The sequence below is a fragment of the Rhinoderma darwinii genome, chromosome 9 (genome assembly GCF_050947455.1).
Source record: "Rhinoderma darwinii isolate aRhiDar2 chromosome 9, aRhiDar2.hap1, whole genome shotgun sequence".
Classification (NCBI taxonomy): domain Eukaryota; kingdom Metazoa; phylum Chordata; class Amphibia; order Anura; family Rhinodermatidae; genus Rhinoderma; species Rhinoderma darwinii.
In genome coordinates, this window is record NC_134695.1 from 51,528,867 (window position 1) to 51,543,904 (window position 15,038).

The 15,038-nt window shown below is 42.7% G+C and overlaps 1 protein-coding gene across 1 annotated transcript; it reads right to left on the bottom strand.

Moving 5' to 3' along the window:
- Positions 1-6,080: 6,080 nt before the first annotated feature.
- FTH1 (ferritin heavy chain 1) lies at positions 6,081-13,924 on the bottom strand. The gene is made up of 4 exons (XM_075837665.1): positions 13,736-13,924; positions 9,864-10,010; positions 7,271-7,396; positions 6,081-6,335 (listed from the first exon to the last, which is right to left on the bottom strand). The coding sequence occupies exons 1-4, from the start codon at positions 13,835-13,837 to the stop codon at positions 6,180-6,182; spliced, it is 531 nt and encodes a 176-aa protein (XP_075693780.1). The 5' UTR covers positions 13,838-13,924; the 3' UTR covers positions 6,081-6,179.
- Between the last annotated feature and the right edge of the window lie 1,114 nt (positions 13,925-15,038).

Consider the following 15,038-nt stretch of genomic DNA (forward strand, 5'->3'; position numbering starts at 1 on the left):
ACAACTGGGCGTGTTTAAAGTTATGTACAACTGGGCGTGTATTGTGTGTGTACATCTGGGCGTTTTTACTTCTTTTACTAGCTGGGCGTTGTGAATAGAACTGTATGATGCTGACGAATCAGCATCATCCACTTCTCTTCGTTAACACCCAGCTTCTGGCAGTGCACAGACACACAGCGTGTTCTCGAGAGATCACGCTGTGACGTCACTTCCTGCCCCAGGTCCTGCATCGTGTCGGACGAGCGAGGACACATCGGCACCAGGCGACAGAGGCTACAGTTGATTCTGCAGCAGCATCGGCGTTTGCAGGTAAGTCGATGTAGCCTCTGTCGCCTGGTGCCGATGTGTCCTCGCTCGTCCGACACGATGCAGGACCTGGGGCAGGAAGTGACGTCACAGCGTGATCTCTGGAGAACACGGTGTGTGTCTGTGCACTGCCAGAAGCTGGGTGTTAACGAAGAGAAGTGGATGATGCCTGATTCGTCAGCATCATAAACTTCTATTCACAACGCCCAGCTAGTAAAACAAGTAAAAACGCCCAGATGTACACACACAATACACGCCCACTTGTACATAACTTTAAACACGCCCAGTTGTACTTAAGAAAGCCTCATTTGCATAAATATAAAAATGGTCATAACTTGGCCAAAAATGCTCGTTTTTGAAAAAAACAAAACGTTACTGTTATCTACATTGCAGCGCCGATCTGCTGCAATAGGAGATAGGGGTTGCAAAATCTGGTGACAGAGCCTCTTTAAGCTTTTCCTTCTCCTGATCGACCCTTCACTGTGTAAGGCCCCACGCACACGATCGTAGAGTGTCCGCGATTACGGACCAATTCACTTCTATGGCTAACGGACACCTTCCCGTATATGTACGGGAAGGTGTCCGTGCCATAGAAAGACTTCCTATTTTGTGCTTTTTGCAGACCGTGCTCCCATACTTTCTATGGAAGCACGGTCTGCAAATGCGGGTGGCTGTCCGCGCCCGTAATCATGGACTTATTATGGGTACGGTCGTGTGCATGGGCCCTAAGCTGCAGGCTCTCCCTCTTAAGTGATACAATGCTAGGCTGTCCCTATAAAGAGACATGTAATGTGGGGCATTTGTGAAGCTTCTTCTAGAGTGGAGGCAGTGAAACCAAATGATCTAGGAGGGGCAGGAAGGGGGGCAGAAAGTAGCAGAAAGGGGGGCATTTCCTGAGCAGCAAAACCAAGCAGAGCAATGACAGAGATCCCTGCAATATTGCAGGGCTTGTTCTAGCTTTGTTAGAAAAATTGTCATGAACTATTTTATGTCTGTGACGACACCTTTAACTCCTTATGGGCGCAGCCTAGTTTGGGCCTTAAAGAGGCTGTGTCACCAGATTTTGCAACCCCTATCTGCTATTGCAGCAGATAGGCGCTGCAATGTAGATTACAGTAACGTTTTTATTTTTAAAAAACGAGCATTTTTGGCCAAGTTATGACCATTTTTGTAGTTATGCAAATGAGGCTTGCAAAAATCCAAGTGGGTGTGTTTAAAAGTAAAAGTCCAAGTGGGCGTGTATTGTGTGCGTACATCGGGGCGTTTTTAATACTTTTACTAGCTGGGCGCTGTGAAGAGAAGTAACATCCTCTTCTCTTCAGAACGCCCAGCTTCTGACGGTGCAGATCTGTGACGTCACTCACAGGTCCTGCATCGTGACGGCCACATCGGCACCAGAGGCTACAGTTGATTCTGCAGCAGCATCAGCGTTTGCAGGTAAGATCGACTTACCTGCAAACGCTGATGCTGCTGCAGAATCAACTGTAGCCTCTGGTGCCGATGTGGCCGTCACGATGCAGGACCTGTGAGTGACGTCACAGATCTGCACTGTCACAAGCTGGGCGTTCTGAAGAGAAGAGGATGTTACTTCTCTTCACAGCGCCCAGCTAGTAAAAGTATTAAAAACGCCCCGATGTACGCACCTAATACACACCCACTTGGACTTTTGCAAGCCTCATTTGCATAATTACAAAAATGGTCATAACTTGGCCAAAAATGCTCGTTTTTTAAAAATAAAAACGTTACTGTAATCTACATTGCAGCGCCTATCTGCTGCAATAGCAGATAGGGGTTGCAAAATCTGGTGACAGAGCCTCTAAGGCTCAGAGCCCATTTTTGAAATCTGACACATTTCAATTTATGTGGTAATAACTTCGGAATGTTTAAAACTATCCAACCGATTCCGAGATTGTTTTCTCGTGAGACATTGGGCTTTGTGTTAGTGGTAAAATTTGGTCGATATATTGTGTTTGTGAAAAATAGCAAAATTTAGAGAAAATTTGGAAAAAAATAAGCATTTTTCTGAATTTAAATGCATCTGCTTTTAAGACAGAGGTTTATACCACCCAAAATTGTGACTAGTTCACATTACCCATGGCTACTATATGTTGGCATAATTTTTTGAACATTATTTTTCTAGGACGTTCAAAGTCTTCAAACATAAGCAGCAATTTCTCATATTTTAAATAAAATTTCAAAAGCCACTTTTTTTTTTTTTAGGTACCAGCTCAGTTCTGAAGTGGTTTTGAGGGGCCTATATATTAGAAACCCACATAAAACACCCCATTTTAGAAACTAGACCCCTCAAAGTATTCACAACAGCATTTAAAAGGTTTATTAACCTTTTAGGCGTTTCACAGGAATTTAAAGAGGCTCTGTCACCAGATTATCAAATCCCTATCTCCTATTGCATGTGATCGGCGCTGCAATGTAGATAACCGTGACGTTTTTTTTTTTTTAAAACGATCATTTTTGGCCAAGTTCTGAGCAATTTTATATTTATGCAAATGAGCCTTTAATGGACAACTGGGCGTGTATTGTGTTTGTAACATCTGGGCGTGTTTACTTGTTTTACTAGCTGGGCGTTGTGAATAGAAGTGGATGATACTGTCAAACCCTTCTATTCACAATGCCCAGTTGGTAAAACAAGTAAACACGCCCAGATGTTACAAACACAATACACGCCCAGATGTTACAAACACAATACACGCCCAGTTGGAAAGAAGCGAAAACACGCCCAGTTGTCCATTAAAGGCTCATTTGCATAAATATAAAATTGCTCATAACTTGGCCAAAAATGATCGTTTTTCAAAAAACAAAACAAAAACGTTACTGTTATCTACATTGCAGCGCCGATCACCTGCAATAGGACATAGGGATTTGATAATCTGGTGACAGAGCCTCTTTAAAACAGAGTAGAGGGGAAATTTACAATTTTCATTTTTTTGTCAGAAAATCTTTTTTTTTCTTCTGTAAAACAGAAGGTTTTACCAGAGAAATGCAACTTAATACTTATTGCCCAGATTCTTACGTTTTTAGAAATATCCCACATGTGGTCCTAGTGTCCAAATGGAATGAAGCACCGGCCTACGAAGCAAAGGAGCACCTAGAGGATTTTGAGGCCTCCTTTGTTAGATTATATTTTAGGCACCATGTCCGGTTTGAAGAGGTCTTGTGGTGCCAAAACAGTGACAAAACCCCAAAAGTGACCCCACTTGGAAAACTACACCCCTCAAGGAATATTGTGAGCATTTAGACCATAGGTTTTTTTTTGCTGCATTTTGTGGAATTAGACTAATTGAAAATCACTTTTCCAATAAGTTAAAAAATTTTAATTTTTACAAGGAACACTGGAAGAAATAGCACCCCAACATTTGAAAAGCAATCTCTCCAGATTATGACCACATATGGGGTATTGCCGTAAACTGCTGGTTGGACAAACGCCAGAGCTCAGAAAGGCAGGAGCGCTACGTGGCATGTAGATTTTGCTGGATTGGTTTGTGGACGCCATGTCACATCTGCAGAGCTTCTGAGGTACCAGTACAGGGGAAACGCATTCTAAGTGACACCATTTTGTAAACTAGAGCCCTTGAGTAATTCATTGTAGTTTTCATGGGGTGCATGTGACTGATTAGCATTTATATAAAAAAAAAAAAAAATTAAGTTGTGTGGTGACCTAAAAAAGGTGTGGATTTATTTTTTTACAGTGTTCACTGTGCTATGAATTACATTCACTTTATTCTGCAGGGCTATACCTTGATTATGTCAGAGTTTGCACGATAAAATATTTTCTAAGAAAGAAAAAACAAAAAAAACAAACAAACAAAACACTTGGTGTTGCCATATTCTAAGAGCCATAACTTTCATTTTTCCATCAAGAAAGCGACCTGTTGTCAATCAGTACCATTTTTAGGTACATGCAAATTTTGATCTCTTATTCCATTGAGGGTAGTGAGGAAAAAAAAAAAAGTGATTCTAGTATGGTTTATAATTTTTTTTTCTTATGGCCTTCACCATGCGAGATACACTTTTGTCGCTCAGGCCGTTATGGATGCAGCAATACCAATTCTGTATAGTTTATTTTATTTATATTTTTAATTTAAAAAAAAAAAACTGCTAAGGGAAAAAGGGGGCTTTCTACTTTCTTTATTTTTATTTTACATTGTCCCATTAGGGGACTTGGGGGCACAAGGGCCTGATTGCAATTCTAATGCACTACCGTGTATTAGAGTGGTCAGCTGCTCGTTGGCAGCAAGTATAGTGGGTCCTCCGGATGCCGATTTAACCACCGCCACCCACGATAATGTCGCAGGACGTCAATGGTGCTTTAACTCGTAAGAAGCCATTCGCTATTGAAGGCCGCTTCTAAGGGGTTAATCTGCGGGGACACTGCAATCGGTCCCTGCAGCAGTTGCTGTATGAGATTGTGGTCACAGCTCTTAGTGATGGGAGGGGGGGGCGGCAGGGCAGTTATTCCCATGACCTATTAGGTCACGGAGTACGAACGCTCTAGTTAGCGTGACCCAATAGTAGGTCATGGAGCGTTAAGGGGTTAAGGACCAAGATGAAAAACATGCAAGATAATAAAAAAATAAATATATATATATATATATATAACAGTTGATCTTCAGTTTAGCTGCATTGGCTAGTGGGAGTTTATGGTAGTCTAAAATTGCCCATCTGAAGCTCAGGCTGTTGCACTCCATGTTTGTTATCCAACAAGACCTTGAGAAACTGAATTATTCTCAGTAGTTGACTTGTTAGGCTTAGTTCACATCTGCACTAGGGCTCAGTTTTGTCGGAACGGAGCCCTGACAGACAAATTTAAACTATAGGTTTCCATCACCATTGAGGTCAATGGTGACAGATCCGGTGCCAATGGTTTCCGTTTGTCTCCGTTCTGCAAGGGTTCTGTCATTTTGACGGAATCAATAGCGTAGTCTACTACCGGATCTGTCACCATTGAAATTAATTGTGATTTAAGCTGAAACCTATGGTTTCAGTTTGTGCCTGTCAGGGCTCTGTTCCGACAGAAAGCTCAGTCGGAATGGAGCCCTAAGTGCAGATGTGAACAAAGCCTAACTTTGGGGGTATTTGGGATGTCGCAGGCTTCAGCTGGTAACTTCAAACACTAAAAACCCATGAGAACAGACCATGTAAAATATCCACATCCTAAAGCTTTATTTACATCTCTGTTGCAAACACCATCCATAACAGAACCAATTAAAGTTAATTGGTTCTGTTTGGCTCCAGTCGTGCAATGGATCCAACTCTTCCAGTGTTTTAGTTCAGCTCATAGCCCTACTGGTATAAATGGTGGTAGCAACTAGTGTTCATACAGGATAATAAGACTACGGCTTAGCTAGGAGTATTACGTGCTACACCACTGCTCTTGTTTGGGTGTTGTACATATTCCATCCAATAAGGCCTCAGACAGACTGACCCCTGAAGTGAACCTAGGTCACGAGAAGGTTATATGGTGACTCAAGTTTGGTGCACTTGAGCCACAGGGCCTTGTGGCAATACAAGACGCTAAAAAGTAGCTGTATAAGTCTGTCTGAATGGGGCCTAAACTTGAAATCTATACCATGGAAGCTCTGGTATGTAACTTCTTGTATGGTCTTTCCTGTCAAGGACCCTCTATTTAGTCAACTTAAAGACATCTAATGGGCCCTGCTGACTAGAATAGGCAGAGAGTTTGATCACCAAGGTCAGTGTGGCAGTACTAAAAAGGCTGAAATTTACAGCAGCGAAGAGGCTTATACATGCAGACATACTAGTAGAAGAGCTTTATTGGCAAAATATTGCAAGAAACAAATAAATTTCAAACATTTAAAAGGTGAGCAAACATCAAGCAGGACAGAGGTGGGATGTTAGTCGGACTCCCCAAATGTGTGTTTGTCGAAGAGGTATTCAGCCATGCCATTTTGTGGGGCTCCCATTCTACGAAGGTTGGTCACATGGTCACCCAGCTCCTTCATTGATTTCACCTGCTCATCAAGGTAGTGCGTTTCCAGGAAGTCACAGAGCTGCAAGGATACACATAGTATAGAGTAAGTCATGTTGTACAGTAGCATTACTAAATATGATAGCGATGGTGGCACAGCACTTGACTGTTGAGGGAATTCAGGGTCAGCAGGCATATATTTGGGCCAAAATGGTGGAGACTAAAGACATAAGGCCCTGAAGAGGTTGAGACGAACACCATGTTAAAGAAAGCTGTGTCATGAACGCAGGGCTGCTTGGCAACACCAGGTATAAGCGTACGTTACCCTTACAAAAACTGTCTTTTAAAAGTTGCACAACTAGTGGCACAGTAGATCGCATTCTCCAATTAATGCTGCAAATACAATTCTTGCTAAAATAAGTTAGCTTAGCAAAGAAGGCCAATACTGATACATTAGCCCACTATATTTTGATTCATTTTGCAACTACAATGAAACCTCCACCTTTGAGAAGACCATATTTTAATTTCCCCTATATCTGATGTATATTGGTCCTCTTCGAACCATCCCTATAGAAGTTAAACAGCTGGGATCAGAGTTACTGCAGATCCTAGCTGTTAAAGAGGTCCGCTGATTACAGATGGCACTGCTAAATCATATTAACCGCCAGCAATAGGACATGAGAGAACACTGCAAAAATGTGCATTTGCCTCAGAGGCACCACTGTAGTCTTGTGAAATATTGGTGATCTCGAAAGACTTTATATGATGCAATGTAAATTCACATCATGCATGGAACACGCTTGAACTGCTTGGTGGTAATCAGTAAAGTATTCAAATACCAAGTTAATCGTAGGATACAAGTTAGAACAGATTAAAAAAAAAATTTAAGTTAAAAAAAATTCCAACTAAACCTGCCATTAAATAAGATGAATCTAGGTCAGTGACATGGACTGCATTCACACATGCAGTATATGCGCAGAGCAGTTTTAATATTCAATTACCACCCCATTCACTTACATGTGGATCATTCCGATCGGTTGACAGTTTGTGCAGGTCCAAGAGGGACTGGTTTACGTTCTTTTCCAGCTGCAAGGCACATTCCAAGGCTTCAAGCCCGCTGGCCCATTCATCACGGTCTGGCTTCTGCAAATACTAGTTACCAAGAAGACATTCTAGTTATTAGGACTATTCCCATCAAGATTCAGTCTCTTCCAGTATTAGGGTATGTGCACACACTTACTAGAGAGGGGAAAAAAAATAAAAAAAAAATAAAAAGCCTGAAAATTCAAAGCCGTTTCAAGGGAAACCAACTCCTGTTTTTCAGCAACTCGTGTTTTTTGCAGTTGTTTTTTGGAGCGGTTTCTATAGAGCCAATGAAAAACGGCTCAAGGGACATGCACTTTTTCACAGGTGTTTGTTTATGCGGGCATTTTTCAAAATTTCTGCGCAAAAGAAAAATCAGTCGGAACAGAACGCAGTTTTTCCGATTGAAATCAATGGGCAGATGTTTGGAGGCGTTCTGCTCTGATGTTTGCAGCCCAAAAAAAAAACAGCTGAAAATAAGCCGTGTGAACATACCCTTACTGCCATATTGCCCAGTGCTGCTGACCCATTTCTACAGTCAAACAAAACTGACTTAGGGGAGCGGATACACCATTGTCACCCGTCTGTTCTGTAGATTTATACATTTACTTGAATGATTTTAACAATTGTGGTCAATCCATGACATCTTAACATTGGGGTAATTCATGCCTAGAGGGGGATATTAACCATATTCTTCTTAGACTGGTCCCATGCTTCTAGGGAGCAATACAATGTGATAAACTCCACACAATAAGTTCGGGTAACATAGTCCATAATGCAACTAATTATTGGCTTTAACCTACACACCCAGAGAACTTGGGCATTTTAGGGGACAAGGAGCATTAGCCACCAGAGACAAATTCAGTATAATAGGAACCTGGTGCCCTCATGTCACTGGAGCAACGAGACACCTTAGCAGACTACATGGCAGATACAACACCCCTGTAAAGGAATCAGTCTATGCAAGACCATAAAAATTAATCTCCATCATCCATTGAATTCAATTTACTCCCATTTATTAACAGCTGTGCCAAATACTCCATAGAAAGTCGCTGAGGTTAATAGAGCGGGTCCCAAATGGCCTTAGTGGCAAGAAGACAGGATAGTTGTAATGACAGCTCAGATTTAAATAAAGAACTGGAGGCGTTAAAAGTCTGTCTGCGACGTTCAATATAATACTCTACTACAGCCATGGAGACCGCTATGGCAGATCCTGCAGCAGCACGTGAACGGGAACGACCTGTGACAAAGGAATTAAATGGGGGACTCCACACATGCTCCGGAGACATCGACATAATGAAGCATTAACACACTACCCGTCATTACAGCAACTTTTCAGAACTCTAAAGCACTGAAACCAGATCAGAACTGCTAGGAAGTCACTAGCCAAAGTTCACTAGTTTATGAGTTGCCGCAGTGCTGCAGACTCCTGAATAAGCCAAGAATATGACGTTAACGTTAGCAAATAAAAGCCACAAGTGTCTAAGGCACGAGTCCCAGAGCTGTATCTCCAGAAAGGGAGGTGGATTCCTGCCCATTGGATGGGGTAAAGAAACAACCAAGCAAGCGGGCAAGGCTGTTTCTATAACCCTTATAGCAGGGGTCAGAAACAATGGGCATTTTAGCTGTTGACTATAATTCACAGCATGCACTGACAACCTTTGGCTGTCTGGGAGTTGTAGTTTCACAACCGCTGCGCACATACACCACCTCTACATTGATTATCTGCATAAATACGACAGACCGCTCAGTAAGGACAGGTGATAGTTGTATATCCCAGAGCTGGGATCCACAACAGACTATACCGCGGATGTGCCATAAATATCTTAGACGGGAATAACCCTTTAATAAAAAATAAAAAAAGAAAAGTGGTAAAATATCTAAATATAAAGTCTGTATCATGTCCTTACAGTCTTCAAGATCTCTGCTTGCAGTTACACAATTGATACATCTGCATTTCAGTGAAAAAAAACCTGTCACAGAAACTGCCATGTGGTACACAGATCTTTGTCTTGTTGCTCCAGTATGTGCATTAGGAAGGCCAGAGACATGGTGGCGATGCTCCCCATTGCTTGGACTAGAGATAGAGTCCTCCTGGCTGCTATGAGAAGAACTGATATTTTAAGACTAACAATAGGGAAACTATGGAAGTAGACATCAAAAGGTAGACCAGAAACAGCATCTACAGACAGGGATTACATGGGATATCCTGACAGCAACAGCTGGAGCTGCAGACCCCTTAAACAATCTAATGAATAACCTCAAACCATCCTGAAGAATCCCCTTCTAAGACACATACAAGTCACAGAACACCTACACGCCCCCCCTCTAAGGTGACACCTAATTTCTGACAAGCCATTTAACCACTGGTGATCTTAAAGGTCATTTTCTAACCTTTGGCTGGTGGTTATTATAAGGCCATGTTTATTAGAGACTGCCGATTGCAAAAGTCTGAACCTGATTTTGTCATGAATGATTAGACAGTACACAAGACCGCAAGTCACAAAACCAGTCAGTGCCTTCTTACCCTGACGTCCTGCAAGAAAATCCTCCCTCCGCGCTGATTCTGCAGCTTCATAAGTTTCTCTGCGTGCTCACGCTCTTCATGGGATTGGTGCAGAAAGTATTTTGCAAAGTTCCTTAATGCCACATCATCACGATCAAAGTAATAAGACTACAAGAGAAGATGAATATATTACAACAAACATTTCCAATTTCTAGGAGTTTACAGCCGACCACCACAAAAATGGCAGTCAGCCTGAGCTCCCGGGTTCATGATTCAAACTGTCCATTATAAGAGTCTGGGGACAGCTGGGTGACCACCTCTAAACCACCCTGTAAGGGTCCGTTCACACACTGCAGCTGAGGTGCAGTTCAGACCACATCCATTTTTTCTGAGTTTTATGATGCGGTTGCAGTAAAGATGCACCTAATCACAAAAAATAAAATAAAAAGTGGTTTTTGGATGAAGTTCTAGCCGCAACTCAGTGTGAATGGACCCCAAGGTGTGCCATTGAGACAATTACCGCCCACACCCAACGGTGTACTTTTTACATGCTAACCTATGGACATGTCATGTACAGCACACATCAGATATTCTGTTAACATACGTCATGGGCTTTAGATTGCCCTTCTAATGAAGTTTACATTAAATGATGCTGTAAGCGTTTGAGTGATGCCTCGAGGCCTGTCCACAAGATAACAGATACCATTAAAGTCTGTGGTGAAGCCATCTACATTTAATGTACAAGTCAGCATTTTTCCCTGCGTATACATTAAAAAGCAAAAAAAATGTGGTATGAACATAGCCTAAACCCCACCACTAAGCAACTCAAGCAAAGTCATGTTACTCATCCTAAAAGGTGTTTAAATAGCAATTGCCTGAAAAATCATTCATTAGTGTTCAATGCTATATTCAATATTGACATGCAGAACAATTTATAGTTTCCTGCAGAATACAATATTGGGAATTGCCATTTAAGAAATTGCAATCTATCACTGTACAGCATTGTACACAGGGTATTCTTTCATATATTTGAGAAAGCTTGTCAAGTTTTATTAGCAGCCGCTATATCATGCTCCATTGTGGCTGCACCCTGTACACAGTGGTGTGCGAAGGCCTTCACTGCTGCAGTGTAGCCAGCAGAGGGCAGTGTAATCATTCTTTACCCATGACTCAAGTCTCCTCCTATCACACACACAGGTCAAAGTCTTTGTATCAGACCCTCGTGCATGACACTTTATGCCGCCCTATTTAACCTTCCGATTGCTGCAGCTATTAAAAGCACTGTACATCATGTCCAAAGAAAACGCAAGGATGCTAGAGGGTATACTAGGCTGAATGTTAGAGGCATCCGCCATATTACCCTATTGTTTAGACAATGCTGCATCAGACCCTGGCAAAACCTCATTATCCAATAACCCAAAATAGAGATGATCATGAAATACTTGCATGATAATCTAATGTGATCTATATAATAGCTGGACGTTCTAGTATTTTCAGGTAGACCATAGCTGCGGAAATCTTTGCAGATTTTCTGCGGTGGTTTAACACCGGATTTAGGGTGAAGCATTGGTTAAGACAGACTATGTGCATGTGCAGTTTTTACAGCCTTTCTGCTGCATAGAAGCTGTACAGACCGCGGCAAAACTCAACTTGCATATTGTAGTGCAGAATTTATGCTCCCCATTCAAGTCTATGGCCCAAACATGGAAAAAATGGACACGTTGCGGATTTGAAAGCTACACCGCAGAACACTTTGCGCATGACATCCCGGCATATTTTTTCCTGCAGCATGTGGCTGAGATTTGCAGATATCAGATCCAATTTAAAGGCTACAGTAAACGATGCAGAATTTCTGCACAGAATTGCATTGTGGAAAATACACATCATACCCGGCCTGTGGGAATGTACCCCAACACAGAACCAATTAATCCACATAGGGTTAGAGTAGTAGTCTCCAACCGATGTAAAACTACAACTCCCAGCATGACACTGTCTGGGCATGCTGGAAGTTGTAGTTTTACAACAGTTGGAGATCACTAGTTTAGAGCATCCTTCAGAGACTACATTTGATGCACAGTGGCTCCGTGGTACTGCCCTCCCGGTCTCTGTGCTGCAGAAAAGGCTCTTTTGGTGGCGTGGATATGGAGATATTCTCCCTTGTTGATCACTCCTCTATACACAGATATGGGCCCTTAATACGGCCAATTGCATGGGTTTGGCACAAAATCAATAAGCTCTGACCAGTCGTTCCTGTCCCCAATATGCGGTAAAGCTGCCCCCCTCCCCTGACCAGTATATTGTCCTTCACTGCAGTACAACCGTTTTGTTTTTTTCAGGTCCCAGTTTTACAGCTGCAGTATACTGATAGTCTGCCCTACAATATATTGATATCATCTACAACAGGCCACCATCTGCCGCACAGCTCGTCCACACCCTTCACCTTTGGCCCCGTCAAGAACTGCTGGGTCTTGATATCAAACTGTCCTTAGCCGGATAATACACGGGAACTGAGCCCGAGAGCATGGGAGAGAATATGCATAAATAGCAATTCCCCAATCTATTCTTACACCAACCAGGGGAGCCCCAAAAGTTTTGCAGGGTTAGAGAGGGGAATGGCATCCAGAGAAGATGAGCAGAACAGCAGACCCGGCATGTGTCTTGATTTTTATTAAGTCAGCAGTAAGTGTAGAATTACAAGAATCAGAGGGTCTCAAAAGCTTCATCCATTCAGATCCCTCCATTGCCCTGTAGTGTCCCACCCCGGGCTTACAAGACTGAAAAGCGGTAAGCCCCATTGACAAATCAGTAAAGCCAGTCATGTACATATAGGATAGCGGTCAGGCAAAACAGTTTAGTGGCCTCAAATACACAGGCAAATAAGGACGAGCTGCTGCCAAACACCTCAGGTCCTCAGTCCCCCCCACATCAGGGGGTCCTCATTCACAAGGGTCCACCCACCCAGCGGACATTAAGACAGACCAGTCATCAGACCACGCTGCACATATATATATATATATGGTCCGCTCCCCTATTAGCCAATGCAGCTTGGCTAATAGAAGCATTAAAGGAATAAACTGCAGCTCAATCGCTGGAGGAGCAGACATAAGTAGTCCAGTATATACTTTGACCACCCCATTTAGCCAGACAATATTTTTTCATGCCATTTTGACTAATAGGAGAGCAGACCTGTCCCTTTACTTTGCTGGCCTTAAATATTGCTTAGTAGTCCGACGAAACGCTTAATCAGATGCGCATAAGCAGCTTAAGAGGTTGCCAATAACTATTATCCCGACCACCACAAGATGAACGTTGCATTAAAAAACACATTCAATTGGCACCTCAAGTCATGGACCTGGCACAGACCATTTTGGTGCCCAAGAGATTGGCACAAACAGCGTATACATATCCACTCTATCAGCCTGCCTATGACCCACATACAAGCAGCTGCCCAGTACTGGCACATGTACCACTATCTAAGCAAACATTCACTTGCCTTCCAGCACTGCAAGATGGCGCATTTCAATAGCAACTTGTCTCATATCTACAGGGACCAAACCACAGAGGGCTCTTAGTAGCCATTGGGGGCACAGCTCAAAATAAAAGCATTCAATGGAATAACCCAGGCACAGAAAGAAAATTACAGTATCATTCTACAACACATGGTAACAGAATCATCACTCCAGAAGTCTAACTAGTCCAATAGCCATTCACTTCATTAGTTACCACAGCCTGCTGGGATTTGTAGTTCCACGCCACCTGCTTTACGGCAACGACTCCGCATCGATTTATCGCGTATTATGGAGAAGAAAATTATAAGATCATTTGAGATAAAAATGTCAGATTATAGACAGGAGAAAGCGAAGCGCACGCAGCGTTGCAGGCTAAATACGCACCATGGAAAGGTACACATACGACGCGTAGAGCTCCAGGTTAACCTGGCGGTTGATGGCGGCCTCACAGTCCTGGTGGTAATTCTGACGGATTTGCGAACTCATGGTTTTGGTTTAGTGGGTTCCGTTCAATCACTGTTGAAGCAGGAACCGAGACTATCTGAATGCACTGCGCTCTATCTGACGCATCACAGTCCCGATGTCGTTTATATATAGAGAGAGTGACGTCACCTATTCAAGGGCTGCCAAGGAAACGGTCCCGCCTCTTGACCAGCGACACGTGAGCTGGTGGCCATATTTGTTTAGGGCAGTATTTTTTTTAATTTAAATTCGTGCTATATAAATTCTAATCATCGAGAAAAAAAGTTAAGTTGATTGTAATGGAGATGGCTGAGTTTATGTTCTGCTTCTGAGTTTAAAATGTATTTATGACGTTTTGGGTGAATAGAAGAGCTCAGTTGCCCAAACCAAAAATGGCCGCTATAGGGATAGGTCACATGGCCATGACATGCAAAACAAACTTGTTTGTGTAACATGGGACATGCATTAGATGTTGCGTCATATCATAAATAGCCTTCTTATAGTGAATTACTTTGTGTCAAACTGTAGGAATGTTATAGCTGTTGTTACCACAGACACCTGATAGATAAACATGAGCGCGTTAAGCACTGACGCATGTAAATAAAACAGGTTCTGTGGTTTAATTAAAGGGGTTGTCCACTTTCTGCCCTCACTGCCAACATAAACAGCCTGTTCTCTGAGGTGAATATGCTGAGTTAATATCTCTGGACCGCCACCAGCAGTACCATAGCTATAGAGGGTGCAATTGTTGGTGTTTCACCCAGGCCATAGCGTACCCTCCTTACCATTCAAGTGAATGGGACCAACGGCACTACCAGGTACAGCCGTTCGTACATAGACAATGAACGACGCAGGCGATGGACTGTGCTGATCGACGGGGGTCCCGGAGGTTTCACCCCCCACGATCAGAAACCCTTTAAACTGTTTTTTTATATACAGTTGTGTTGAAAAGCATAGGCAACTTCACTTTTTAATACAGTTGAGGGAAAGGTATACCGACATATACTGGCCAAACACGTGCCAAATAGACCATGAAAGTCTATGGGCACGTTAGATGTATATGTCGGGAGAATTTTCTAGCATATATGCGAATGTTGGGTCCAAACATGATGTGTACCCATCTGTATAACAATTTTCCTTAGGCCTTATTCACACGAACGTGTTATACGTCCGTGATATGCGCGTGATTTTCACGTGCGTCGCACGGACCTATGTTAGTGAGTGG

What these genes read in the sequence shown, in the direction of transcription:
- FTH1 (XM_075837665.1), bottom strand. Translation starts at nt 13,837, where the DNA reads ATGAGTTCGCAAATCCGTCAGAATTACCACCAGGACTGTGAGGCCGCC. An exon ending in CGTATGTGTACCTTTCCATG is followed by an intron (nt 10,011 to 13,735) that starts GTGCGTATTTAG and finishes CTTCTCTTGTAG; the next exon opens with TCTTATTACTTTGATCGTGA. An exon ending in CCGATCGGAATGATCCACAT is followed by an intron (nt 6,336 to 7,270) that starts GTAAGTGAATGG and finishes GTATCCTTGCAG; the next exon opens with CTCTGTGACTTCCTGGAAAC.